Below are 25,637 nucleotides of genomic sequence, written 5' to 3' on the forward strand. Positions count from 1 at the left end.
GGTGGCAGAAAAATGCCTCCTCCATCACTGTGCCTTTGTCATGGCTTGGAGGGAGCCTCCCTGGGAGTGTGGGTAAGCTTTGGAGCTCAGCAGTATGAGCTAAGGAAACTGGCTAAAATCTAGCCCTTTGCTGCCCTTCCCCAGCTCCCTAGCAAACATTTCCAAAGAGCACAAGCAAAGGGATGTAGGACCAAGCGAAACACATGATGTGGAGGGCTGGCAAGGCCTGGAGTGTGGCTGAGCATCATGGCTACTGCTTGCGAAAGACCAGAATCTGGAGCATATTATAAAACAAAAAAAAATAAAGCAGCAGCAGCAGCAGCAGCAAGCTGCTTAGTCACTCATCTCTCCAGCTCAGGGTCCAGAAATGTCCACCTCTCAGGGGAGCCTGTTTTCTTCTCCACCCAGTCCACATAGTTGGAGACTTTGGTGTAGACACCATACACTTGCTTGCTGCCGCACTCTTCTGGGCCACCCCATGAAACCAGCCCTTGGGCTACCCACCTCCGGGTCCCTGGGTCCTGAATGACGAAGGCTCCCCCGCTGTCTCCCAAGCAAGTGTCCTTCCCACCTTCGTAGTATCCAGCGCAGAACATGTTCTCGGTCACGCTGTAGTTCCCCGACCGGGACTCATAGCTGGTCTTGCACTCTGCGTGGAGCACCACTGGGAGTTTGACATATTGCAGGATATCGGACAGTGTCCTCATGCCTGAGCTGATAATCTCGTCCACGGTGATGTTGGGATTGGAGATACCCCAGCCAGCCACCAGCCCCAGTGTGTTGGGGTGAGGCCCCTCCAGCTCATGCTCAAACTGAGGCAGGCAGACAGGCATGACGTATTTCCCCATTGTCACTTTCTCCTTCAGCTTGACCAGAGCGATATCGTGGTTGTAATTCTGGATATCAAACTCCTCATGGAGGATAATCCTCTCTACTGTCCGGTTGACAGCATCCATCTTGTTCCTCACATCATGGAGGGCAAGATAGACGGTGACATGCTCCTTGGAGACGGGGATAACGGTCTTGTCACGCCGCTGTGAGCGGAGCACGTGGGCGGCTGTTAGCACCCACGAGTCTGAGAGTAGGGCCCCGCTGCCAAACCATTTGTCATTGGGCACCCGGGACATGTCCTCCACTACAATCAGGGCCTGCCAGGGGAAGAAGCCAGGCTCTGCATTTCGCCCGCCAATGATGCGCTTGATGATCCCAGGTAGAGCACGAGCTGGCCGGCCACACACTGGGAACAAAAGGGACAAGACAGTTACTCTCTGCTGAGCAAGGAAACTGTTGAGAAGGGACATCCCTGTAGATTATACCACATGGGTAGTCGTCTTCATAACCAAATGCTCATTTGTGTCTTTTCTCTCCATAGAGAACAACTCTCCTCCTTTTCTCGGTGAATAAAGTCATCCTCACCTCTCTTGGCAGAGCGCATTTAAGGTCTTGAACAGGCTGAGCGCTATCCCCATCCCCTATGCCAACAGGTCCATGGAGGTATGTCAGGGAAGGGAGCATGTCTGTCCTTCTGCAGGGTTTTGCTTCCTACAGGCAGCCACCACCTGCCTTTGTGTCTCCCTTGCCTGGCAGGACCATTTTGGAGAGGGACAGTCTACTGGTCCTCCATTAGGGTAAGGGGGTGACACCTGTAGACCCTGTGCAACCATCACTAAAGCTACTCAAGCAAAAAGAGGCCAGTCTGAAGCCTGCATGGCTTGTCCAGTTATTTCTGTGAACTATGAGCCTCCCTGTATTGCCGTGAACCTGATGGCTCAGGTGTGAGACTAGGCATTACTGCCTCTGCCACCAACCTGACATCAGACATGCCTCATCATTCTGTTAGGATGAGCTATTTTTGCAAGACTTTTGGAGCATGGAGCCTATTTGTTGGCTAATAGACCAAGAACAGCAGGGACATACTCTACAAGCATATCAAGCATATGATACCAAGGTTATCCCATGTTTTCTGTGGTTGTGGACAATGAGGCATAAAGTAAGGAAGTATCTTATCTATGGGTCAGTGACAGGCCAGGACTAGTGTCTAGAACAGGTTCCTTTCTAGTATTTGGACTTCCCTCTCCCACATGCCCATGCAAGCCCTATTTGTGACATCTGCTTCTAAATAGCAGCCTGGAAGACAGAAGTGAAGACGTCAGGTGACTGGCTAGGAGGTGCCATTAAGCCTATGGCATAATATATCTGCTCTCATGAATGCATGTTGCTCAACACCATCCATCATTGAACCTTTGGAGCTTGCAGTATCTTCATGATGGGGCAGAGGGCCTGAACTCTCCCTGTATCTCCCCAGGGTGTGCATACCCCGAGATATGGCTGGAAGGTTCCCATGGCTATGGCAACCTGGACAAAATAGGCCATTCTTCATCTCACAATGAGATAGGATCAAAAGCAAAATGAGCCACTAGTCACCCATGCCAGAGCATGGAAGGTGGTATCTTTGGGGCCGTGAGCTCCCTGTGGCTGCTCTCAGGGCTCTGCAGAAGTCCATCGGTTGTTCACTTGGCACTTTGTTTTTTGGAGTGATTTGTCTGGATCTGCATCACTTCAGAAACAGAAAGGCAAAGTGAGGAATCCTGCAAGCCCGTACTCCCGCGTGAACTCACTCAGACCTTTGCTCAGAAGCCCGGCCCCTGCTTTCTGTGTGCCAAGAACCGTAGGGGAATGCTGGTGGGAGGGCTGGAGACTTGCGTCAGCCCAGCCCGGGCTCTCCCCTGGCTCTGGGGCCTGTCACGAGGACCCTGCGTCAGGGCTGCGGGCCAGCCTTGCAAGCAGCGCGGGAGCTCACACGGACTAGCTGTGCCTGGGATGCGCTGCTAGGAGAGCTGTAATGCCCACAGTGGGCATGGGAGCGTGCCTCTCGGTGCAGTTAGCTCCCGGCTTTCCCGGCCTGTAAGGAGTAGGAACCATGCTTAGGCAAATAATTCCTGTGTCCCAGCCCAGCCCAGCTGCTCTGCTGTACCAAGCTGACAACCATCCCACCAAGATGATTTTAGAGGAAGCACATCCAGCCAAATATTTATTCTATTAAATTACATATCAAAAACGCTGACCAGGCTGCAAATGCTCCCACTAATGGCATAGGCAGACGCAGAGTGGCCTGGAAGGGGAGTTTCTCCTGATAGGGAGGTAGCATGAGACATGAGGCGATCTGAAGAGCAGCTGGCCAGCTGCTGCCTGCAGATCCCAATCTCAGGAGAACGTCATCCTCTCTCTGGGATTTTCCATTTTCCTGAAGTCTCTCTGACTTCTGTCACTAATCAGGAGGTCTGGAAACAGCCCATGAAAGCAGCCATGGCCCTAAAAGATGTCCCCATATGCTCCCAGCTCAAATTATTTCAGGCTGAAACATTAAGGACAGATGCAGGGAGCAGCCACTGCAACAAGAGCCCGGTTTCTGAGCTCCATAGGCACTAGGGCATCTCTTGGGATCCTTCCCTTGGCCTTTGGATCACTTAGCACAGCTGGACACCCTGCAACACCAAGTCCTGAGTGCCTGGATATGCAGGGTGCTGCAGATGCTGTGCAGTGGCTGAGCCCCTGCTCCTCTCCGGAGCGGCATCGCGGCACATCAGACCTCAGCGTGTGTAACCCGCACACAGAGCTGCTGCCAGCTCCCCACCCCGTCTGGCAGCCAGACCGGCCCCACGCTCAGCCAGGGCCAGCCAATGTCCTCGGGACTTTTGTTTGATCCCAAATGGGCGCCTGGCCTGGAAACTTGCTGGCTGCAAACATTTCTGCCACTGCTCAAAGACTTGAGACTTCACCCCTGTGAACTGAGTTTTTCTGCAAGGCTTGGAGAGGTGCTAATTACTGGTGCATGTGGACACACTGCTAATGGGAGCTGACAGGTAATGATGCTCTACCCTTGGCTGCAGGGCATATGCCACCTCTGGTGGCACCAGGGCTGATGGTGGCCAGTGTGCTCTGCTCCGGGTGATGGGGGATCAGCTGGGGGATCAGGCATCCCTGCTGCCTGAGCCCTTATCCCACACTACCACAGCAATGACTTCGTCATGATCCTCAGAGACACCCCCTGCACCCCGACCATCTGCAGCCAGCACCCAGCAAGCCTGGATAGCAGGAGGCTTATGTCCCCATCACTCTCTTGGCCATACATTGCAATCAGAGGCAGCGAATGTATAGCCCATTGCATATGGTACTGCCGTACCATATGGATCCCAGAGCAGGATTCTTATCTAGGGAAGCAGCAGACCATGTCAGACATAGGAACAGCTCTGTCTGTGCACATCTCCCCTCCGCACCCCTCCCTGTGGGACCCGACACCCTCCTCTCACCGCAGCCCCTGGTACCTGGTTGGCAGGACGGCAGCTTGGTCCCCAGCTCCTCGCTCCTCCACACCCCGAAAGCATCACACGTGTAGGTGGCTGGAAGAGAGCAAAGTGTTAGCTGGGCTCTGCCATGGCTCAGGGAGGTTCTTATGCAGCAAGCAGATCCTGCCCAGACATCAGGACCCTCTGAACTTTTCAAGAGCAGGATGTGACTTCCCTGTAATGTCCTATGTGCTCCTTTCTTTGCGGGGTTCTGGCAGTCCTGTCCCTGTGGGCAGGGAGCGGTATGCAACCACAGTTGGTGTCACTGCCCTGTGTCCTCTGGAGGACTGTGCTCTGCGTTCAGCCTCTCCTGGGAGCTGCTGTCCCATTCATGCTACCAGTGCCCGTTGTGCTAATGAGTGCCGGATGCTTGGGACCAGATGCACAGGGCCAGTGAGTCTGCAAGGGGATATGAGCAGGGACGCTGGAATGGGAGGAAATCCTCTGGCTTTACTTGCTGAGGGAGGAGGAAGGAGCACTGGAGTATGCACTTGGGCTCCATGCAGCCACTCCTGTTGCCAGAGCAGAGTCCAAAGGGTGCAGTGACCCGTGGGGCTTTACAAAACACCTTGTGATGTTTCTGTGGTTGTGAACTGGGCGGGACACATGAAAACTCAGCCTGCTGTGCATACTCACACATGGATGTGTGCCCACCCTCCCCGTGCCAGGGGTGCACAGCCCTGCTCCTCTGCTCACCAGTGCTGTTGGGCGCCATGTGGTAATAAGGGTGCTGGCAGTGGTACTGGATGCTGGCCCCGTAGGTGGTGAGGTTGTTCCTGGAGGAGAAGGTGACAAAGCCATGCTCCAGCTCCGGTGGTGCTTTACAGTCGGCAACTGAAAGTCAACACAGAAGGGAGGCTGTTTCTCAGGACAGGGAGCGCTGGGCTTTAGCACATAGCAGTGGTCCTGCGGGAGGCCCAGGTAGCCCTGCATCCCCCATCTAAGGAGCTGCAGGGAGTGCAGCTTGGCACCTTCCCTCCTTCTGCAGTTTAGTCAGTCTCAGCTGGCAGCCTTGGACAGGCCAGCTTGCCTGCAAGTAATGAATGGACCATCTAACCCTCTGCTCCTCTAATGTCTGCGCTATCTATCTGGGCTGCCTCTGTACCCAGGGCGTCCCCACAGCGCACTCCGTGCATTGCCTGGAAAGGCTTGGGGCTGGCTGAGGAGCAGCTGCTCCTTCTCCACCTCTGCAGCCTCTTGAGGGGTTGGGAGTCACCGCTGGCCTGCTGCAGAGGAGCAGAGCCGTGTAGGAGGACATGGACAGCCTCGCACTGTGACTTTGCTTAATTGAAGGGTTTGCCTCTCCTGTGTCTCCTAGGCAGCAAGTTCAGCCTCCCTTCCGATCTCTGGGAAGGTGATGGAGGAAAGCCCAGCCCTGCTGAAGTCCGGAGATACATTTCTGAGCTCCAGCCTTCTTCTCTTTGCTCCCTCCCCTGCCTTCCTCCCCACTGCATTACACCTGGCCAGGGTTCTCTGTCCTTGCTGTCTGTCCCCCCATCCGCAGGCAGGGCAGCACCTCCCTCGCTGCCTGGCCTCCTGGAACCCATCACTGCCCTCCTGTAGAGGTGTGGAATGGATGCAGCACCGCCGAGCACCAGCAGCATCCCACAGACTGCATCTGACACTGTTCATGCTGGAGCTCCTCCTGAGCCCTGCATTTAGTATGAGATCTCTCTGCTATACCTTTCAGAGGGGAAGAAACTACAGACGCAGGTTAGATCATTGGCAGGATGTTCTGGGAATCTGGGAGGTCTTTGCATCACCTACTAATGGTCAGGAAAAAGCACGCAGGAGATGAAGGAGAGTGTGCGGCTTGGCTTGTTACAGAAGCAGGAGGGGGAATGAGTAGACCTGGGGAAGACCCTGTGTGCTCCATCCCAAGGATGTGGGCAGGTTTGGCTCTGCTTCACCCACCTCTGTTTTAGGCTCAGGGCCTGGTGGAGGCAGAAGGATTTCTAGGTGCTTTTGCCTATCCCATGTCCTGTCCATGGTGCCCTTCTTCCCCCAGATCCTTCACAGGGCTCTCCCCAGCCTCTCCCCCAACACTGTCCTCTCAGTCAGGCTTGTGCCACCCACCCTGAGAAGGATCCCCCATGAGCAAGATTGTTCTTCTGCCACAATCAGGAGTCACCTCGTGGGAGGCCCTGGGAGCTGCTGACTGCCTATGGTGTGCACGATAGGCAATGTGTGCTCGCATGACACCATGCAGTGTCTCCCATCCTAAGGACCTGCTCCTTTTAAGATGAGGGATTGAATAGGGGATAGGTGGGGGGGTCTTTTCAGGGAGCAGATTCTGTGGACCAGGGATGTTGTAGACTCTGGGGGCATCTTCTATGTACAAGAGGCTCAGGAGGTTCTTAAACAGGACAGAGAGCTGAGGGCAGGAGTCCTAACTCCTCACTCAGTGATCCAGGTTGACCAAAAGAGAATTATCTAGAAGCAGCTGTCAGTACCATGGACATTTAGTCACCTGCCTAGAGGAGAAAACCCTGGTTTATGGCAGAATGCTGCAATCCATGGTTCACCAGGGTCCCCGCCATGTCCTGCCTGGTGGGCTGGGACAGCAGGCAATGGGAGACGGGTGTGTGGGTGCAGTGCAGCTGGGAGAAGGCTTGGGGTGCCTGGGCCTTGCAGAGAGGCAGGGGAGGGGAACGCAGACCCTCCTCTCACCAGGGCCCCTTGTCCCCATCTGGCTTGAGTTTTCCTGCACTCTTCCTGTGGTACTTGGGAGCGTGATAGTTTGGACTGTGGTACCAGCAACCACAGGAGTCATAAGATGCTGAGGTGTGCCAGGGCGTGCAGGAAGGAGAGGATTGATTTTTGGAGACCACTGCAGCTTGCAAGTGTGCTCTGGGACTGTTTATGGCTGCAGGAGGTAGGTTCACTTATGCGCTTGGCTTGCTCCCTCCCTGTGTGTCCTGCAGGTCTGGGGAAGGCCTGAAGCCTGGAGAATGGTCACTTGCATGGACATATTGCCCTGTTATGTCCTGGGACTTGCCCAGAAAGACAGGGAAGCAAGCTTGAGCTTTCAGGCCATTCCAGACTTTTGCCTTGGGAAAGCAGGTGTTTCGTGCCAAGTTCCCCAGCGTACATCTACGCCTCCTCTTCCATTTGCCAGGCCACATCCCAGGTCCCTCCCAGTGAGGCCCCTGATGGACCCCAGAGTGCGAGCCCTGAGCCCTGGGACACGCATGAGGTCAGACTTGTGGCTTTGATCTTCTCCGGCTGTGAGTGGCCTGATGCCAGCTCACACTTCCCGCTGCCAGGCCAGCAGCAGGGAGCAAAGAGGGAGCTGGGGAGAGCAACCTCCCGTGCCCTGTTACTCGGTGCCCTGCAGGCAAAGGCACGCAGCCTCTCATGCCAACCCATCCTCTGAGCCTCTCTTGCGCGGGGAAGGTCTGTGAGGCGCGAGGACGCTTGGAGCGAGGAGAGGAGTGTTTCTTATTTGTGATGCTGGGCCAGGGAGGAAGGGCAGCAGGAGGCTAAATCCAAACAAACAAACAAACAGGCGGCCGTGCGCAGGGCGGCTCGGCCTTGCGCAACGCAGTCTTTGAGGGGAGGCAGAGCTGGGCCACGGTGTCCGAGTGGAGCAGGAGGGATGTGGAGGATGTGGCAGGGGTTCCTGGGAGCACCTGGGCTCCCAGTGGCACCGTTCTTGCAGGACAGAGAGAAAGGGGGCTCAACTTCAAATTTCCTTCCCCCCTCTGGAGACGGAGCTGGAGTTAAGGAAGCACCAGGCGTGGAGGGGTTAAGAGTGCCATGCCAGTTAGAGAAGTTGCAGAGGTGGATTTGGCAGCCGGGCCTGAGACAAAGGGAACCTGCCCTGGATCCCGGACAGATTGGAGAGGGAAACCGAGACAGGCTGCCATCTCGGCGGGGCGGCCAGCGCAAGCCTCATGCCACCACTTGCTCCGAGCTGGCTCTTCTCTCTGTCTGGTTGTCGGCTCTATCTGCAGCTGCGCCGAAGGTAGAAGGGAAGGAGGAGAGCAGAGAAAGAGAGAAAGCCAAATTAGTAGATGAGCAGAGAGAGGCATGCAGGAAACCCAACCCCCAAAACACCAGAAATCGGTAATGAGCAACCCTATGGCCCCAGCAATGTAGCTGCAACAGGCCCCGAGCTGTGGTGCATCGGTACCAGGAACCTCTCCAGTTCCTCCACCACGGCAACCTGGGCAGTGGCTGTGACAAACCATCAGGAGGTTGTTTTTTTCTCTCACTGAAGTGTAGAGCTGGATTTTATCCAGCTTGGCAGAAAACTTAACTATTTCTTTTTTTTTCATTTCTTTCCAAACCATTTTTGCTCATGCTTTGCCTCTTGCAGATGTTCAGGGGAGGTGGGAGACGCTACAGCTTGAAGGACTGAATTGCCCTGTTAGGGGCTTTTTAGCTTTCCAAAAAAGTCCTGGAATTTCAGTGTTGTGATTCATATCATACGAGAAAGGAGCAGTTCCAGCCCTCCTGGAATAATGTAGGCAAACATTTCAATTTTCTTTAAAAAATAATGTTTTTTGGGGTTAATACTATTTACTCAGATTTTTATGCTTCTTTTTTTTTTTTTTTTCCTAGAAATGGTAATTTTTAACTGATCTCTGCTCAAGCAGAGAGCTGGACAAAATCCATGGGAGACTTCTGTAGTGAGAGCGGTATGACTGGGGAGTTCCCTTTGCAGGGCAGAGAAATCGCTAACCCCATACTTTGCAAGGAGCCCTTTCAGATATGAAGTTATATAGCAAGTCTAAGAACCTCTTGCTTTCCATTTTGAGTGAGTAAACATGAATTAAACCTCCAGAGATACTCTCCTAAGGTGGAATCCTCAACATCACTAAAATATAAAGAATCTGCCTAGATGGGAAGAGCCTGGATCCCACAGGCTTTGAGTGCGTCTAATCCTGCCTCTCTCTGAAGATCTTGCATTTCTCTTCTCTGGATCAGCCTTACAGTAGAATGTGAAAATAGAAGTGAGTGCCTCCCCAAGGCTGAAGGATAGCAGCATGTGTTTGGGGAAAAGAAAGAAGTGTTACTAGGTATGTGAAAAGCACATCTCCCAAGCCCAAGCCAAGAGAGGAACTAGGTTAGATGAATGAAGCGATGATGCAAATTCTTTCAAAAGGAGTCTCATTCCTTCTGCCCCTTTTTCTCATTTTGAGTTTTGTAAAAATCTGGGCAGTTTTTCTCAACCCTTTCATTTAGCACTTGGTTTGAGCCAGGACCTGGGACCTCTCCAATGCCCTTGATCACACTGGGCCCATTTGGAAGAAAGTTCTGACCAAGAACCAGATTATCAGTGTCCCAGATTTATCTAAGAAGTTGGACAAAACTCCCTCACTTACCTGAGATTGGTTATCCCCCTCCCTCCCTTCAGCAGGGACCATTCATTAACGGGCATCACTGCAAAGGCAGTTTGATGTAAGTGGTGCCCATATTCTGCAGTCAAATAGCCTCCGAGGAAGCCCTGGTCCATGCTAAAGCTCCCAGGTGTTTTAAATGGGAAGGGGTCTTCCTGGACTTCTCTCACACTTTGAGAACGGGATTCAGCTCCTCACAAATTCATCTGGAGCCCCCATGACCTAAGGATCCTTCCCACCATGATGGACCCATCTCAGACATTGCTGCTTCTCATCTCCCTGCTGGAGAGACTGGAGCTGTCACTGAAAAGCAAGGGTTGCTCTTTTTTGACAGTGAGACAGTAAAGCTGGTCATAAATCAAGTTGTATGAGCAGTCTACAGACAGGAATAAACCCCTTGCCTGTGGCATTTGGACCAAACCCTGTTATGTTATCCAAGAAAAAGCCAAAAGAGCTTTGCATAGTTACGTAGTTCTTTGGCTGGATATGCATCTCTGAGTAAGGAACTCCACTCTGGCTGGGCAGCTGCAGTTAGCAGGGAATGATTTCAGCATAAAAAGGGCATTGAAAGGGTGGGGAAGGGTGTCCTTACTTTTGCAGATAGGGATCTTGTTACTCCATGTCCCGTCCTTTTGACACTCAATCTGGAAGGAGTCACTTTCTAGGTTATCCTGTGTAGAAGATGCCAATAAAAAAAGCTGTCAATGTACTAGGCAAGGAAATACTGATCTCTATAAAAAGTAAAATTCTTGATGATTTAGCCAAGATATATCCAGACTCCCTGGAAGAAGACTTTTGTAGCTAAAAATCAGAATCAGATCATAATAACAGTTCAATGAGTTTTCTTTTTCTTAATACAAGTAATTCAGTGGAATGCTGAATGTAGAAGAATTGTAGATACTTGTTCTTATTGTAGGTTCTGGATTGCTTTGGCCAAAGCTGGGTAAGGAAGCAGCTCTGCATAGGGGACGAGTCTGGGAAGAGATTAGAGAAATACTCCATGTCGGAAGTCACATCAGGCTACTGGTTTGGAGGGAAGAGAGCCACCACGTGAGTCACTCGCACTCCCTGTGGTGCTCAGCTGTTTCCTGGAGGTGGCCTGCCAAAATCCCAGCTGCCTTGACTTGCCAAAGCATTCACAAAGTCCCAGAGGACCACCCGGCCAGCCAAGGCTGGCCGCCTGCATGCCCGGCCGGCGGGTTTCCCTGGAAGCTGAATCAGAGCCCACTGAGGTGGGGAGCAGGCAGCATCCTGGCAGCTTCCCAGGGACTTTTAATGACTTTTCTCTCGCAGAGGTGCCAAACTTCGTATTCTCTGAGCTGGCCAGCTCCGGATGGATGTTAGGAGGATGGAGACTCAGAGAAGTGGCATTCCCTCTCTCCTCCTGCTTCTTTGGAAAGGAGTGTTTGTAGCTTTCAGAGAAGACTTTGTCCTTGCTCTAGTGAGGTGGGAAGAGTGGTGTATGGGTCGTGTTCACTCTCCTAAGTGTGAATGCAATGGCTTTCGTAGGACCAGAAGCACCTAATGCTCAGGAAGGAAAGAGTCTTGTTTTGAACACACAGAGACAGATGGGTCAGAGAAGGCGACAACTGGGTATTGCACATGCCTGAGAAGCCAGGGGAAGCACTGAGCTAGCTGGTGTAACAGAGCATGAAGGGGAGGTATATGCTTGGCAAATATATAAAAACTGGTGCAGTGAAACAGGGAATGTTCTCCTTTCTGTGCCTATTGTGGGTTGGATGAGGTGTCACAAATGCTGTGTCAGACAAGCCCACCCTACCAGTGATAAATCCCTTCTAACAGTAAAGGCAGATGTAGCCAGGGACCATCACCTCCAAGTTTGGGAGAAAGGTCTGAATACCCTAGGGAGATTTGGTGACAGGCTATTGGCACACCCATGGGGACTGATCCTGCCTTGGGCCCCTCCAGTTATATGACATCATGTTTGTCTTGACCATGGTGGGCAGATGAGTTGGTAGCAGGAGAGAAACCAGATGTTGCTGAAGCTGGGCAAGACCTCGTGCCAATGTGTGATGATGTGTCACACCATAGCGCTTGGGTCTTGCTGCTCTAGAAGAGCAGTCCTCTATTCAACAAGGAAAGATGGAAGGCTGAGTCCCTTCAGAGCCCTGTTTGGCAGAAGAGCTCTTGCTTTTGCAGCTACAAAAACACGAAAGACACTTCCCCCCAAAGTATCCAGCTCTATGCCCTCTCCCAGTACCTTCAGTACTTTGTATCCAGTATTGCAGCTGATGACAACTTGGTCTTTGAAGGTGTACTTGGCTTGAGAAGGCTCGATTTTGCCATTGATTGGTGGTTGCACCAGTGGGCATGGGTTCCCTTTGAAAAAAAACAGCAAGCAAAGCAAAATGAAACTCACTGAAGCAAACAGAGAATCTCAGTTCTACCAGCAAGTTCCCTTGGTGGCAAAGCATCTTTGCTGTTAGCCTACACTACCAGGGATCAGCTAGGCTGTTTCCCACAAGTAAGAGAAGGCTCCAGGTCTTTCCTACCGCCCTGGGCTGCCTCTGGTTTTGGGTGTTATAAGCCTGGAAATGAAAAAAAGTAGCTTGTGTAATTATCCTCCCAAGAGCTGCATTGCTTTAAATATGCTCTACTTTGAGGGCCCAGCTGGAGGAATTAAAAACACCCTTTGAAGGGAGGTCTCCATGTTATTTTATCCCTCTCCTTGTGACCGCTGCCACAAATCTTTTCCCAAGACCACCAACAAGTTTCCACCTGCAGGGTTTACAAAATTCTTCCCCTGCCCCAAGCCTAGAAAACTGAGGAAAGCAGCAGGATTTACCGATTGCTGTGTAGGACAGCTTCCAGCCTCTGTTCTCCCCTGAATTGTCACTGTGGAAGAGAATCTGCACACTGTTGGTTTGAGTTTCAATGATTCCCGGTGATTTCTCTCCACAGAAAGGGCCAAACTCCCTATGTCCAGCTTTGATCTGCCAGGGCAAACAAGAATGGGTGGCTTGAGTGTGTTGCCTGAGGAGGAGGCACAAACCCTGGGAACTCACTTTGCCTTAAGGCTAGTGGCTGGGGACATGCCACAGCAATGGGGTCGCTGGAGATTATGCACCATATGGTGATGGGACGTGAACAGTTTTGGGGCCCAAGACCAGAAAGAAGGTAATCATTGCCTTGGAAGGGCAAAATCAGACATGGTGACAGACCTGGGTTCAGTCCAGCATTGGGCCCCTGCTGGCTTTATAAGCCCCCTTTAGAATAGGTCAGTTTTGATCCTATCACCAGGAACCAGCATCAAGTAATACGAGGAAAATGATAGGAAGAGAGAGCAGGACAGGGAGATGACACAGAGCACAGCTCACCTTGATAAAATCATAGGGACAGGTAACCTCGGGGTGGTCTTCCACATCAAAGCTGTCCTCAAAGCTCAGGGTGATGAAGAAGCCTTCCTCCAGCTCGATGCGGTACAAGCAGTCCGAGCTTTTTGGGTAGGGGCTGGGGAAGTCTGCGCTGGTGACCACCCCGCTCCTCTGGGTGAAGAGGTTGTCACTGCACTCCACTGAAACACAGCCACATCTTGCTCAGTGCCTGGCCAGACAGCACCCAACCCTGGCCATGCTCAGGAGGCTCTGTGGACTCACCTTCCCAATCTCGGCTTCTCCCCATATCCAACCTATCCTGCATGCCACATACTCAACCATACTCATTCCCAACTAACCTACATCGGTTCATTCAGATTTAGGGCAGAGGCTAAACTTTTTCATTTCTCTGACTTGAATAAGTTTATAGGGTTGAGATGAAGAATACATGGGGGAAACTAGGCCTTGCTGATGACAACAGGCCTTGGCTGCTATCTTGTCCCAAGCTATTGCAGGGGAAGATGCACCTTGCCCCACCTGGGAGCAAGAACAAGCAGTTTTGCCAGTGTTTTGCAGCTCTGTGATATGCTCAGGGCCCCCTTTGTGTGACCATCCCCATGTCTGAGCTGTGCCTGGATGGTACCTTTGCAGGTCCTGTTGTCAGAGTGGAGGATGTAGCCAAACCTGCAGGAGCAGTAGTACCCTCCGATGTAGTTGTGGCAGTAGTGGTCGCATGCCAGTTCCTCATCGCTTTTCTCCAGGCATTCGTCCACATCTAGGGTGGATAGGAAGGAGACCGAAAGGAAAGAAGGTCACCCTGGGATCCTTTATATATCTCTTTCCACTGAGGGGTTTGTCGGAGGAATTGAGAAATCTGTTGTGCCACAGGGTGGGTCATATTGCAGATATGTTGGGGTGGAGAAAGGGGCAGAGGATTTGTGTCACTGCTCGGAACAGGTCCTTGCAAGGCTTTGCTGCAGGAAAAAGCCACCGGTATGTCTCAACTCAGCGGCCTCTCTACTGCATCACGAGTGCCCAGCGATTCCTCAGTGAGCAGTGTCTGGGCTGCACGCAAAGACCTCAGCTTCCCTTACGGGGTCTCTGGAGGTGAAGGCTGGGATGTGAACTCAGCCAGGGGACCCAAAGGGCAGTGAATTTGTTACCTACCCTGGCAAGGTAGTCCTGGTGGCCAAGTGCTGCTTACCCACGGCTGTGTAATGGGCATCAAAGCCAGTGAAGCGTTCCTCGTTGGAGAAGTCAGATCTGAAAGTGAGCCCCATGTAAGGACCTGGAGACAGGATCACTTGCTGTCCAGGGGCCTGCTCTGTGTCTGTTGTCTCCCTGCCGCAGAAAGTTGCCAGCTCTTGGTCTTCAGCTTCAATCTGTTAGCAGAAAGATTGAGTAGGTGCATGGCACGGCTCAGGACTTGCTACCTGGGCTCTTTGCTCTGTAGAGAGCCGAGCCAGTCTGTGCAGTACTGGACATTCCTACTTCCTCCTGCTACCAGACTATTAAGTAAATTTATGTGGTTTGGAAGAGCCTGTGGAGATTTTTCTTGGTTAATACTTTCACCTCAGCCTTCCAAACCTAGCCACACTGGGTCATAGGGGAGCATTGTAACCCATTGGTCTGCCTGGATGCTCAGAGTCTTTTCCCCTCTGTACTTTCTGCATGGGAGGAGAAGACTTTTCCCACTTGTACAAATCAAGAGCCCATCAGCGGCTCAGACACTCAGGGACAAGGCTTTGGAGAGCTCTGATGCTACATGCTTTGTACATCCTCCTCATCCCCAGCGGCTTTGCTGCAGCCCAGTTCCCTTTCCCTTGCAACATCATCTCCCTCACTGCTGCAGAGACTAGCAGACTTGTCCCATCCTCCTAAGGCTGCCTGTGGTTTTCCAGAAGTTTGGAACACAGCATTTGATGCCTACAGCCTAAGGACATATTACTTTCCACACAACGCTGAGCTTGGTCTGCACTGTAGTGTGTGTTCTCCTGGCCCTTGCACCCCCAGCGCAGTCGCAGCACCTGAGCACAGGCAGCTCTGCTCTCTTGGATGCCCCATCCCCTGCGCCCTGCACCTCCTCCAAGGTGAGCTGCACGTGGGTAATCCAGGGAGCCTGGGCATCTTAGAAGAAGCAATTTCCATCCTTTCCCCCTTCGTCTACATCCTGGATGTAGAAAGCTGCTGGGAGCTTTCAAGGAGAGGGTACAGGAAGAGATCTGTCTGGGAGGTGAGAGCGTGGGCAGGTGCTACAGAAGGCAGCATGTGAAAATCAGCCCCAGGCTGTGTCATTCCCAGCCGGAGCTGCCAGTACCTGAGATGACACCTCTTTCTACCTGAACACTCCTTAGTGCAGCAGCATCTGTCTGATGGCTGCAAGGCCAGGTGCTGCTGCTGGAGGGATGCTTGGACCTCCAGGGAAACTCCCTGCCCCTCAGCCCTGGCAATGGTGAGACGCGAGGAAGAGCACACAACCAGTTAGCAGTTAGCAGCAAGGGCTGGAGTCACTGCGTGCTCTGGGCAGACCAGACATTAATCACTTCCATTTGGGATGTCTCATGCTCTGGAGTTGCTCGTCTTCTCCGCATTGCATGGTCCCCATGCATGTCTGTCCCTGTCTGTTGGGAACAAGCCATGCACAGCCTCACCGCTGGCCCATTTGAAGAGACTGCAGCCCATGTCTGGTTTGCATCAGCTCAGTCAGGTCTAATTTGCAGTCAGCTCTAATTTGGATTGTGTTTCTGTCTCCCGATCTGGCCTGCACAAGCTTGGTCTTGTCCTAGCTGTCCCTGCATGTGTCCCTGCTGCTCAGGTCCCTGTCGGTCCCAAACATGCAGTGCCAGGCACAGTGGGCACCAGGAGAGGCTGGTGGGCCAGCGTGCCCGGCTGCCATCCTCATGTGCTTGCTAGCCAACATGTGCATACCTTTAAAGCTGGCCTTGTGGGTGGCTGGAGGTACAGCAATCCTTTTGGAAAATCCTTCTTCTTTCTTTGGAAACCCCCTCCCCATCTTTTTCTTCACTGTCTCCCCTAGGAACTTGAGTCCTTACGATCCCATCTCAGTCTCCTGCTATCCCAACTCCAGCCCCCTTCTTGGTCGCAAGCTCCTGCAGCCCCAGCGCCTAGTGCCCTGCCTGCTTTTCCCCAGGAGATTTGAATATGAATAACCCTCCAGCAGAGGAATGCGGGCCCCCTTGAGCATGCCAACCCGCTGCCGCTCATGCCAAGTGGGAGCTATTAAGGCCACGAGGAAGAGAGCAGCCCCCCGGCACGAGGAGCAGCGAGCCAGCAACCAAAGCACGGAGACTGCCATAAAGCATCTGCAGAAGGTGACCCGTCTGGCTGGGGACCGTGTCGCATCACAGGGCTTCCTGGGCAATGGCAATACAAGACCTGCCTTGTGTTGACACCCCGGCAGCCACTGGCACGTAGAGACCCACTGCCCCAGACCAGGATAAAAAGGGAAATTTCCCAGGGCTGTGTGTACAGGCGGAAACTTGCTCACGCCAGTGAAAGACGACATGGAAATGGCAACTCAGCCTTGACATTGCCTCCAGATATTTTCCATGCTCTCATACGAGCCAGAGCTGGCCAGAAGAGAGAGAGACTTTCCAATGATAAATTTTGAGAATTTGGAGAAAAAAACCCATGCGTCTCACATTGGGACAAAACCCCAGCGCAGTGCTCTGTTTGTGTATGTGTGTGTAAAAGGGATCCGAAACAAACAAAAAGTTATTTGGTCCATCTGGTTTCAATCACATTAAAACATACTCTGGTGCTTTGGAATTTTTTAAAAACTAAAATAAAAAATAATTTGAAATGAATTATCATTTCAAAGTGAAAAATGGGCACTGCTACTTCCCAAAATGCAAAAAAAAAGTCTTTTCAGCTACAGTTAAAAAGTGCACTGTTTTGCCTTCCCCAGTGTGCAGTCTCATCCAAGGCAGCAGGAATACACGGCACACAGCATCTTCTGTGCGGGGGAACTGTTTCCAGCCATCTCCTCTATTCTCAGGCCAGCCCTAGTTGTCACCTCTGCCTGCAGGGACACATAAGCTGCAGCCGCGAGCTCACCCCCTTCCCGCCGGCCCAAGACCGCACCGGAGCCGCTGAGCAGCAGGATGCAGCGGGAAGCCCTTCCCGCACAGCCCCGGCTGTGGCCAGGGTCCCGGCTCGTGGAGCCGCGGGATGAGGCCTGGAGAGCTGCAGCTGAAGGTATCCACAGCCCCTTATCTGTGATGGGTCCCATGCCCCGGGACGCAGGGAGCAGAGACAGCCCTCTGGCAGTAAACTAAACAGAGAGGTCATCCTCCCTGGTTAATATTTGCTGCCTCCGCTGAGCACTGTATACTTTTTCGTAGATCATTTACATCCAGCGAGCAGGCTGGTAATTAAATCCTGGTTGTTTGTTTGGAGTTTCTCCCTCTGGGGTCATGATGTCGACGTTTTCACTAGAGAAGATGTGTCCCTGAGGGAAATATCAATTGCTGAAGAGAAATTCCCTATAAAAATACGCTGAAAGAATCCTCCTTTGAAAAATCAAGAATAGCGACACTCTTGTGCCTTAAATTTGCGCTTGTGGAAGCTGGATAACTTGTATGCCCCTGCCTCCTACCATCTTTCCCATTCCCACTTTGCACCTGAGCCCACTGCTGGGATTTGTATCCCCAAGGAAATGGAAAGAGACAGGGGTCCTTCCTCAAGCTGCAACTCTGTCCCCTATATTTTGCGGTCCTAGTGCCCCACACAAGATTCCCTGCTTGCACTGGGGGAGATACCTCCTTCAGAGATACCTCCTGTGATGGGTGAGTTAATGGAACTTCACAAACCCTAAGTGGAATTTGACCGGTTGGTTCCATATCTGCCACCGGAAAAGAGCACGAAGCCGCAGTAAGGAAACGCGGCCGCCACCCCCACACTCATCCCTCCAGGAATGCACTAATTGGACTGATGAGGGCCAAACATACTGCTTGTAATATATATAAATGGCTCATTAGGCAGAGGAATTGCAGTGCCGGGCTGAAGACACTGGGAACATGACATGGGGAGGAGATGCTCACAGACAGAAGGGCACGGAGTAGCCCCTGCGGAGTCGCCTTGTAGCTAAAGTGCATGGAAGGGAACAACACGCAGATTAAGGGGGCTTTTGCAAAATGACTGATTATGCTACTTAATGTTGGAAACACATCTGGGATGGGACAGCCCAAGCCAGGAGCAGAAGCCTGCATCTCAGCTTCCCAGAGATGGTCTCCCCAGTATGCATCCTTCTCCCGGATTCACATCACAGCAGCTTTTGGGGTACTTCAGTGTGAAAATGTACACCCGAATTCCCACAGGAAGATGCCTGGCAGCTCAGGAAAACACAGTCCTGCCACAGCGGGACAGGGAGGGCAGGTGGCTTCTCCTGCTGGAGACTTGCCTTGCACTTGGGGATGGTTTCCTCCTGTGGCCTCGCTGTGCCCACATGCCCGACTTCTCCTGGACATCCGGGCAGGCCTTGCTTCCCGATGGGGCATGTGAGATGGGATGCCAGGGTTGCAACAAAGCCGCTGCCTCCTTTCCCTGGCAGTTCCTCACTCCATCCCTCTGGTGCTGCATTGGGGGTGACCGCGGCCCCTAACCATGCAGGGAGGGCAGCGGGCTCCTTGGTGGCACTGAGCATGAGGCCGCAGAGCAGCATGCAGCCCTTCCCTGGCCGAAAGTGCTGAAAAGTAGGCAAATACGGGCTTCCCTCTGCCTGCGGGCAGGAGGCAGCAAACCCCGAGCTGAGGGTGCCGGGCTGGGACATGCCCCGAATGCTACGCTAAACCTCCGGGAGACACAGCTCCATCACGTTGCAAAACTTCCACAGTCGCCCGCAAGCCGATTCCCAGAGCTGGAGTGTTAACTGCTTGCTCTCCCTGAGTGCTCCATCCCTGTGGGCTGTGCCCACTGCTGCCGTCTGTGCTTGGAGAAGTGAAAGGAAAGCCCTATGGCATGTGCTGAAATCTGCCAAGCCTCAAGCATGTGCCATCCCCAGCTGGGACTCAGTGGCAGGGCTTGGGGTAAGAAGGGTAACCCCACCAGGACTGTGAGCCTGCTTCATCATAGGCTGACTGTGGGGAAATATTCTCACCAAAAGCCCCATCTTCATCTCCTTTATCAAGAACTTGGTTCCAGCCATGCTGCCAAACCTTTAAAGGCTGATTTAATTACAGGCCTTAAGAGAGTATGTGCAAAAATACATGGATAGGACCTCAGTCTCCCTGACCACCTGGAGGATTTAGACATGAAGGGAACAGAGAAAAGCAAAGCCATCCAGCCCCTGTGTGAGTTGTAGGAAAACTGCAAGCTACTTTGTATGCTCCTTCTAGCAGGACCCATCTCCCCATGACTGTCCTGGAAAGCACCTGGCACCTCTGAAACAAACTAACTCCCACATGGGGTGAATACCAGCCTGGAGGTGCTCCAAACTTATGACCCAAAGCTGTGATAGCTGCTTCCCAAGAAATCCTGAAAAAACACACAGGAGTTTTGAGTCACAGCCTTGGAAGTTCTACTTGTTCCCCCCAATTCAAGATGCAGGAATTCAACCCAAGCTGAGTCCCTCCGTCCAGTCTGGGGCAGAGTCTTGCACAAAAAGCTGTTCAGATTTCATCGTGCAGCTCCCTGCCTCTACTGCAGTGCTCTCTTATGACACTAATCAAATCTCTTAACTCACTTTTCCTGTTTGCAGCCCCTGCTTTCTAGGTTACCAGGATAGTGCAGCACCGTGGCACCCTGGAAGCAAGCCAAACCCTGTGCAAATCCAGGTGAAGCCACCCCAGATGATGTACCCCAACTCTGTGGTGAGATGGACCCCAGGATGTTCTGTGGGAAGGGCGTGAGTTGAGCAAAGAGCACGGAACTGAGCAGAGAATACAGTGCCAAAGCTGCTTATTCCCTCCTGGTCTGGGTACATCGTTCGAGGCATGGATCCAAAAGCCTGGGAGAGGCTGTCTCCACCTCACCAAGACCCTGAGTTCAGCTTCCAAAGGCAGTTTGTATGTTGGTGTTTCCTACCTTTGCAGGACTGACCTTCTTTGGGTGCATGTTTGCACTTCTTTGGGTGACTGTCCATCATGTCCCTTCTGGCTCCCTCCTTCCCTAAAGCTCCACTCACAGCCTTTGCCATCTCCATTCGCACAAAGGCTTCCCCAGGCCTGTAAGCATTTCTTTCGAAGCTGCATATTCTTTTTATATGTATGTGAATGCATATATCTGTATATATAAACAAACAACTATTGTTTTAATTAGCCATTGTTTCAGAGCTCTGGAAAATGTTCACTCCTGAGGACCACCCCGAAGGCAGGGATCTGTGTATGTTTGAAACTTGGCTTCCCCTGAACTTGCCACTGAAGACACTACCCCAGAACAGGCATGTGCATGGCTGAGAAGACAATGAAAGCAGAGCTTTGTACCTGTCCCAAGCCAAGATTTTGTTTTTCCTTGCCTTGTACTATTTAGTCCCTCTACTTGTTCTCATTCCTACAACAGTGAAGACAATGTCTGACAGGAGAGTCCAACAGACTTTGAATCAGGGCCTTGTTCAGGACAAACAAGCAGGGATATTTCTTCACACATGAACATTATCATATATTCAACCTGTGCAGCTCTCTGGCGCAGGATGCTACAGAGACTCATACATGCATAGACTCAGAAAGCCACTGGACAAATTCATGGAAAAGAAATCTATCAAGTACTAGCAAACACAGAGATGCCACATTTGGCTTCCTAAGCTGCGATGAGCCTTCTTACTGGAACAGGCTGAGTGTTAAAGAAAAGTACCTATATCCACTAGATCTAGAACTATATTCTATAGGCATGAACCGCGAGTGTCCATCAAAGACAGGGCATGAGCTGATTGTCTTTTCATGTGTTGCACTGATGGTGGTGGAGGCACACAGATCAGACAGGGAAATGGCCATGAAGTCATTTGTGTGCTCTCCTTGTATTTTCTTAGCTGGTGGCTTAGCAGCATCAGGATTGCATCTCAACCTAGCAGAGGAGCTTACGGATCATCTATAATCCACCCAGATGGACATTTTCTGAGCATTTTCAACACAAATATAATTCTTTGGTAGAGGCTTCACAAAATGAGTTTCAGCCCAGAGCAAATTTATACAGCTGAGATCTAAATCCCTGTGAAAAATACCGCCTTCTTATGGAAATCCAGCGACAGGGAAGATTATGGTGCCAAATTGGCACCAGAGCCAAATAACAGGGAGCCTTATGAAAAAGGAAAAATGAGCAGGGGCTGAAAGGCGGGAGGAGGGGTAAAGCTTGGAATGGGAAAAGTTTCCAAGAAATCCACTCCTCAACCTATTGGGTTTTTAAAGTAATATATTTCTATATGTGTCCCTGGCCCTTGTGCTTGGAGTAGATCCAGGAGAAGCAGAAAAAACTAATCAAATCTCAATAGGAGCTGTTAGTAGTGGAAGGAGTGTCAATACAAAGCAGAAATTAAAACAGCAAACGACAGGTCTGAGAGGAAAAACACCAATGTTTGCTTCATCGTCTTAGTGCAGGAATGAAACAGCAATTCAATTAGCTGGCAGCTAATGTCAGGGCTGAGCTCTGTGGCTGCAGACATGGGTCGCCACTCCACCTGCCTGAGTGTGAGGAGCCAAGTGAGGCCCGTGCCTAGTTTCAGCCCTGTTCAGTGAAAGCATCTGCTTGCTACAGCTGGTCCAGATAGCAGCAAACCTTATCTAGTCCAACAGAGGGACAACCCAGCTTCTTCTATACACGAAGGAGAACTGTCTGCGGAGACATGTTTCTGGGCACAAGGATGCTCAGAGGCACAGCAGTGCGTGGCCCACCAGGGTTTCTGACGGGGTAAAACTGTGCTGCACGTAAATGGGAGGCTGTGGATGCAGATCCAAGCTTGCAGGCTCAAGCTCAGGCCTAAAGCTTCCCTCTTGCTTCCTTTGGGAGTGGATGGAATCTCCTGAGAACTGTAAGTAGATCCTGGAGCCCAGGCTGCCTGCAGGACATACAGCCATAGCCTGGTGAAAGTACACATCAAGAACCCTCCTTGCAGGTGTTTGGCACTACAGTAGCACACATTGGGGGTTAGCGCATTTCATATGGGTGTCTAAATACCATTGGGTTCAATGAGAATTTGGTGCCCAGATACCTCCAGAAACCTGGGCCTTTGTGGCTAAGCTCTGAACCTGTGTATTCCCCTCACTGTTAGTCCGAGGTTTGTTATCATCTTATTAATGCTTGCCCTGTTATCTACTGGACTGATGATTCTTTTCCTTAATAAATGGTGAAAACTACCATGTTCCCAGGCTTTCCAGCACCCTCTCTTAGCTTGCCAAACTGGTCTCCCTTCTACCCATCTATTTGCCCTGTGACATCACAGCTCACCTTTACATAGTCGTATTCACAGAGGTAAGATGACTCCAAGTCAAAATGCATGAAGTAGAGCTTGATTTTAAATCCATCGGGTACAGAAATATTCCATGTCATTTCCGAATCACTGGGATAGGAATCCGGGAAGTTTGGGGACTGGATCTCTCCAAACATATCTGTCAGCTCAATGGCATCTGCCACAGAGAGCAGAAAAACACAGAAGGACCAAGCCAGAGAGTACCTGGAAAGCACAAAGAGAGATCAAATGAAACTCTTGCAATGCCAAAATTTGCCAAGGTTTTCCAAGCAGATCATGTAAGGTCTCATGATCAAGCTGCTAGAATCTGACTGTATGACTAGGAGCAGGTCCTAGATGCAACATCAGGACAACATATGGAGCCAGCTCCATCCCATTCTAAATGCTTGGCACATATCCAGCTCCCTCATGCCATGGTGTGGGGCAGGAGCTGTGGGATGGCTCCTTGCCTTGCAATGAACAGAACTCCCGGGAACACTTGTGCAGGCCACCATGCAGGGCTCACTGGGCATGGGAGCCTGGGGTCAAGGCTGTAACTAGCTAGAATGCTTTTTAACGCAGGGCTCTGGGATGCAGCACAACCACCTCTCTCCTCCTCCATGCTCCAGAGAGGGAAACTTGGAGGGGTCACAGACCTGGTGCAAGGTGCTGGGTGGGAAAGGAGATGCAGTGCTGCATTCCCATGAGCAAACTCCATGCCAGGTTGCAGGGAGGCAGATGGTAGGATGCCATGCAGCAGGGATGAAAAGATCCTTGCAGAGGCATCTAAAGTGGTGCAAAAAGCACAGCAAGGGCTACCCATGTAGCTCCAGGCACCTCTAGGAGTTGAGCGTTTCTAACACTTTCTGTGAACAGTTAGCCATGGGCTAATGGTGCTCTGAGGGTCAAATGTTCATTTAACGAAAGAATAAACATAAGGATAGTTAATAAAATAATGATGCTTTCTTAATCAGTTTAACGAAAGCATTATGGTAGTAACAGCTAATTATTATCATTATTATTACTGTTTAGCTTCATCATGCCAGATTGGGATCGCTGACTCTCACTGCACAGCTCTTCACTACTGGGCAAGTATAACCTAGAATCTTCTCTTCTCTTCTCTTTTCTCTTCTCTCTTCTCTTCTCTTCTCTTCTCTTCTCTTCTCTTCTCTTCTCTTCTCTTCTCTTCTCTTCTCTTCTCTTCTCTTCTCTTCTCTTCTCTTCTCTTCTCTTCTCTTCTCTTTTCTCTCCTCTCCTCTCCTCTCCTCTCCTCTCCTCTCCTCTCCTCCTCTCCTCTCCTCTCCTCTCCTCTCCTCTCCTCTCCTCTCCTCTCCTCTCCTCTCCTCTCCTCTCCTCTCCTCTCCTCTCCTCTCCTCTCCTCTCCTCTCTTCTCTTCTCCTCTCTTCTCCTCTCTTCTCCAGGTAGAGAAACCCACAAAACTAAAAGTCCTTAGAATTCTTTGGGCATCAAACTCAATTTTTAAAAATCTAAACCTCAGGGGTTTGCCACAGGCATCAATTTGTTCATGACAAAGGTGGGCAGCGAACCTGGGTAAATCATATTTGACCTCCCATTTGCAGCATGAAAGTGAGCATTAATGGAGCATTTCTCAGTGCAACTGGAAGTGCACACAGCTCTGCCCATGCTGGAGGTCCATGCTCCTCCATGAAAGTTCCTGCTATTGCATGGAAGTTAGACTGAGGAGCATGTCTTATGCTCTTTACATTTACTGGAGCGCACACAGAAAAAGAAGCATATAGGAAAGTAGAGCCAATAAAGAGAAATATTTTAACTTTTAAAAATAGGTGCTAAGGCCTGGCAAAGACTTGTAGGTGTGTACTGCAGTGGCTGGAACTACTCATATATATACGTACATACAGTTTCAAAATTAGGGCTCCATGGTGAGGACATTGAAACTATGTAAGTGGATTATTTTTAACCTGGCTGCATTCTCTGGAAACCAGGGCAGTATATTACTGGGGCTTTCTGTAGTGCCATCACTTTTCCAAGCTCGTGATTACAAAGCAAAATTAATGGGAGCTGAAAAATTTGGACCGATTTTTCTTTCAAGCAGAGTGAGGTTGAACATGCCTTATTCTGACAGTTTGTCTGAAACCACAAAAATGTGTGAAGGGAAAATCTGTTTCTCTTCTGGTCGGAGTACATGCACAAGGGCTGGATTCTCATCTGGCGCAAATGGGCATCACCTCCTTGGCTGGAGAGGGCCTTTTGCCAGTGCAACTCTTTGTTTTCTCTTTAATCAGAGGAAGGCAAATAACATCAAAGTTTCCCAGGCCAGGAAAGTCTTATCCTCATCCCAAAGTGAAAACTGGCCACGATGTGCACAGAACCGGAGTCCCGTGCAGTGATGGAGCAGAGCTTCTTGGAGCGCGCGCGCACTCAACGCGGCACGGCATCGCTCTCACGCTCCCGCGCCGCCCGGCCGCGAGCGCCTCGCGTCCTGCTCACATTCCTGCGCCGCTCTGGCACACAACCCGAGCGGCAGCGCGAAGTCCAGACGTGAGCAGCGCTTTGCTCGGGACAGGGAAGCCGGAGTGGCGCTCGTGGCAGGGGAGCACTCTGCGGAGCGGTCGCCCCTCTCCCGGGCCCGGCACGCGGACACAGCGCACGGGACGCGGGGTCAGCCCAGCGGGTAGGTACTCACCTCATTCTGCAGCTCCGAGCAGTTTCCAGCTGGATCGCAGTGCGGAGGGGTCGGTTTGTTTTCGGGGGGTGGCTTTGCGTCGCTCCGAGCACTCCGCCGCGCGCCTTATCTTTGCGCCGGGGTTCGTGAGCGTGTGAGCGCGTATGTGTGTGTGTCTGGAGCTGTCTGGCATTTTCCATGCAGGTCACGCCTTCCCCTGCCTGCAGCGGGTCCCCACATCCCCACACGCACACACAGACCTGACGGCACAGGGGCTGTCCTGCCCTCCGCTCCCACCAGCGCTCCTCTTGCCCCGCGCGCTCCGGCGGCAGCCCCGGGATTCTGCTAAGTTTTTGTCTTTCTTAATCTCCAGAGTTTGTGTGTGTGTGTGTGCCCGTGCACATTGTGCTTTCTCTCTCCCTCTTTTTTTTTTTTCTACAGGCTGCTTTGCCAGATGGCTAAAATTTGCCTCTCAATAGGGACAGAGGCTCCAGCAAAAACAGAAGGCAAGAACGTGTGAAAAAAACCTGTGTGAGAATAAATAGCTTTAGATGTGGTTCTGCAGCTGGG

General features: G+C 51.6%; 1 protein-coding gene across 1 annotated transcript; it reads right to left on the minus strand.

Moving 5' to 3' along the window:
* Positions 1–192: 192 nt before the first annotated feature.
* MASP1 (MBL associated serine protease 1) lies at positions 193–25,127 on the minus strand. Its single transcript, XM_088525499.1, has 11 exons — positions 25,089–25,127; positions 22,423–22,648; positions 14,231–14,408; positions 13,670–13,801; positions 13,030–13,226; positions 12,498–12,645; positions 11,913–12,031; positions 10,284–10,362; positions 5,043–5,180; positions 4,326–4,400; positions 193–1,237 (listed from the first exon to the last, which is right to left on the minus strand). Exons 1-11 carry the CDS (start codon positions 25,091–25,093, stop codon positions 342–344), a joined length of 2,193 nt encoding a protein of 730 aa, XP_088381625.1. The 5' UTR covers positions 25,094–25,127; the 3' UTR covers positions 193–341.
* Positions 25,128–25,637: the final 510 nt, after the last annotated feature.

Source organism: Tinamus guttatus, unplaced genomic scaffold, assembly GCF_059628265.1.
Source record: "Tinamus guttatus ecotype Peru unplaced genomic scaffold, ASM5962826v1 Tinamus_guttatus_pri_ptg000227l, whole genome shotgun sequence".
NCBI lineage: Eukaryota > Metazoa > Chordata > Aves > Tinamiformes > Tinamidae > Tinamus > Tinamus guttatus.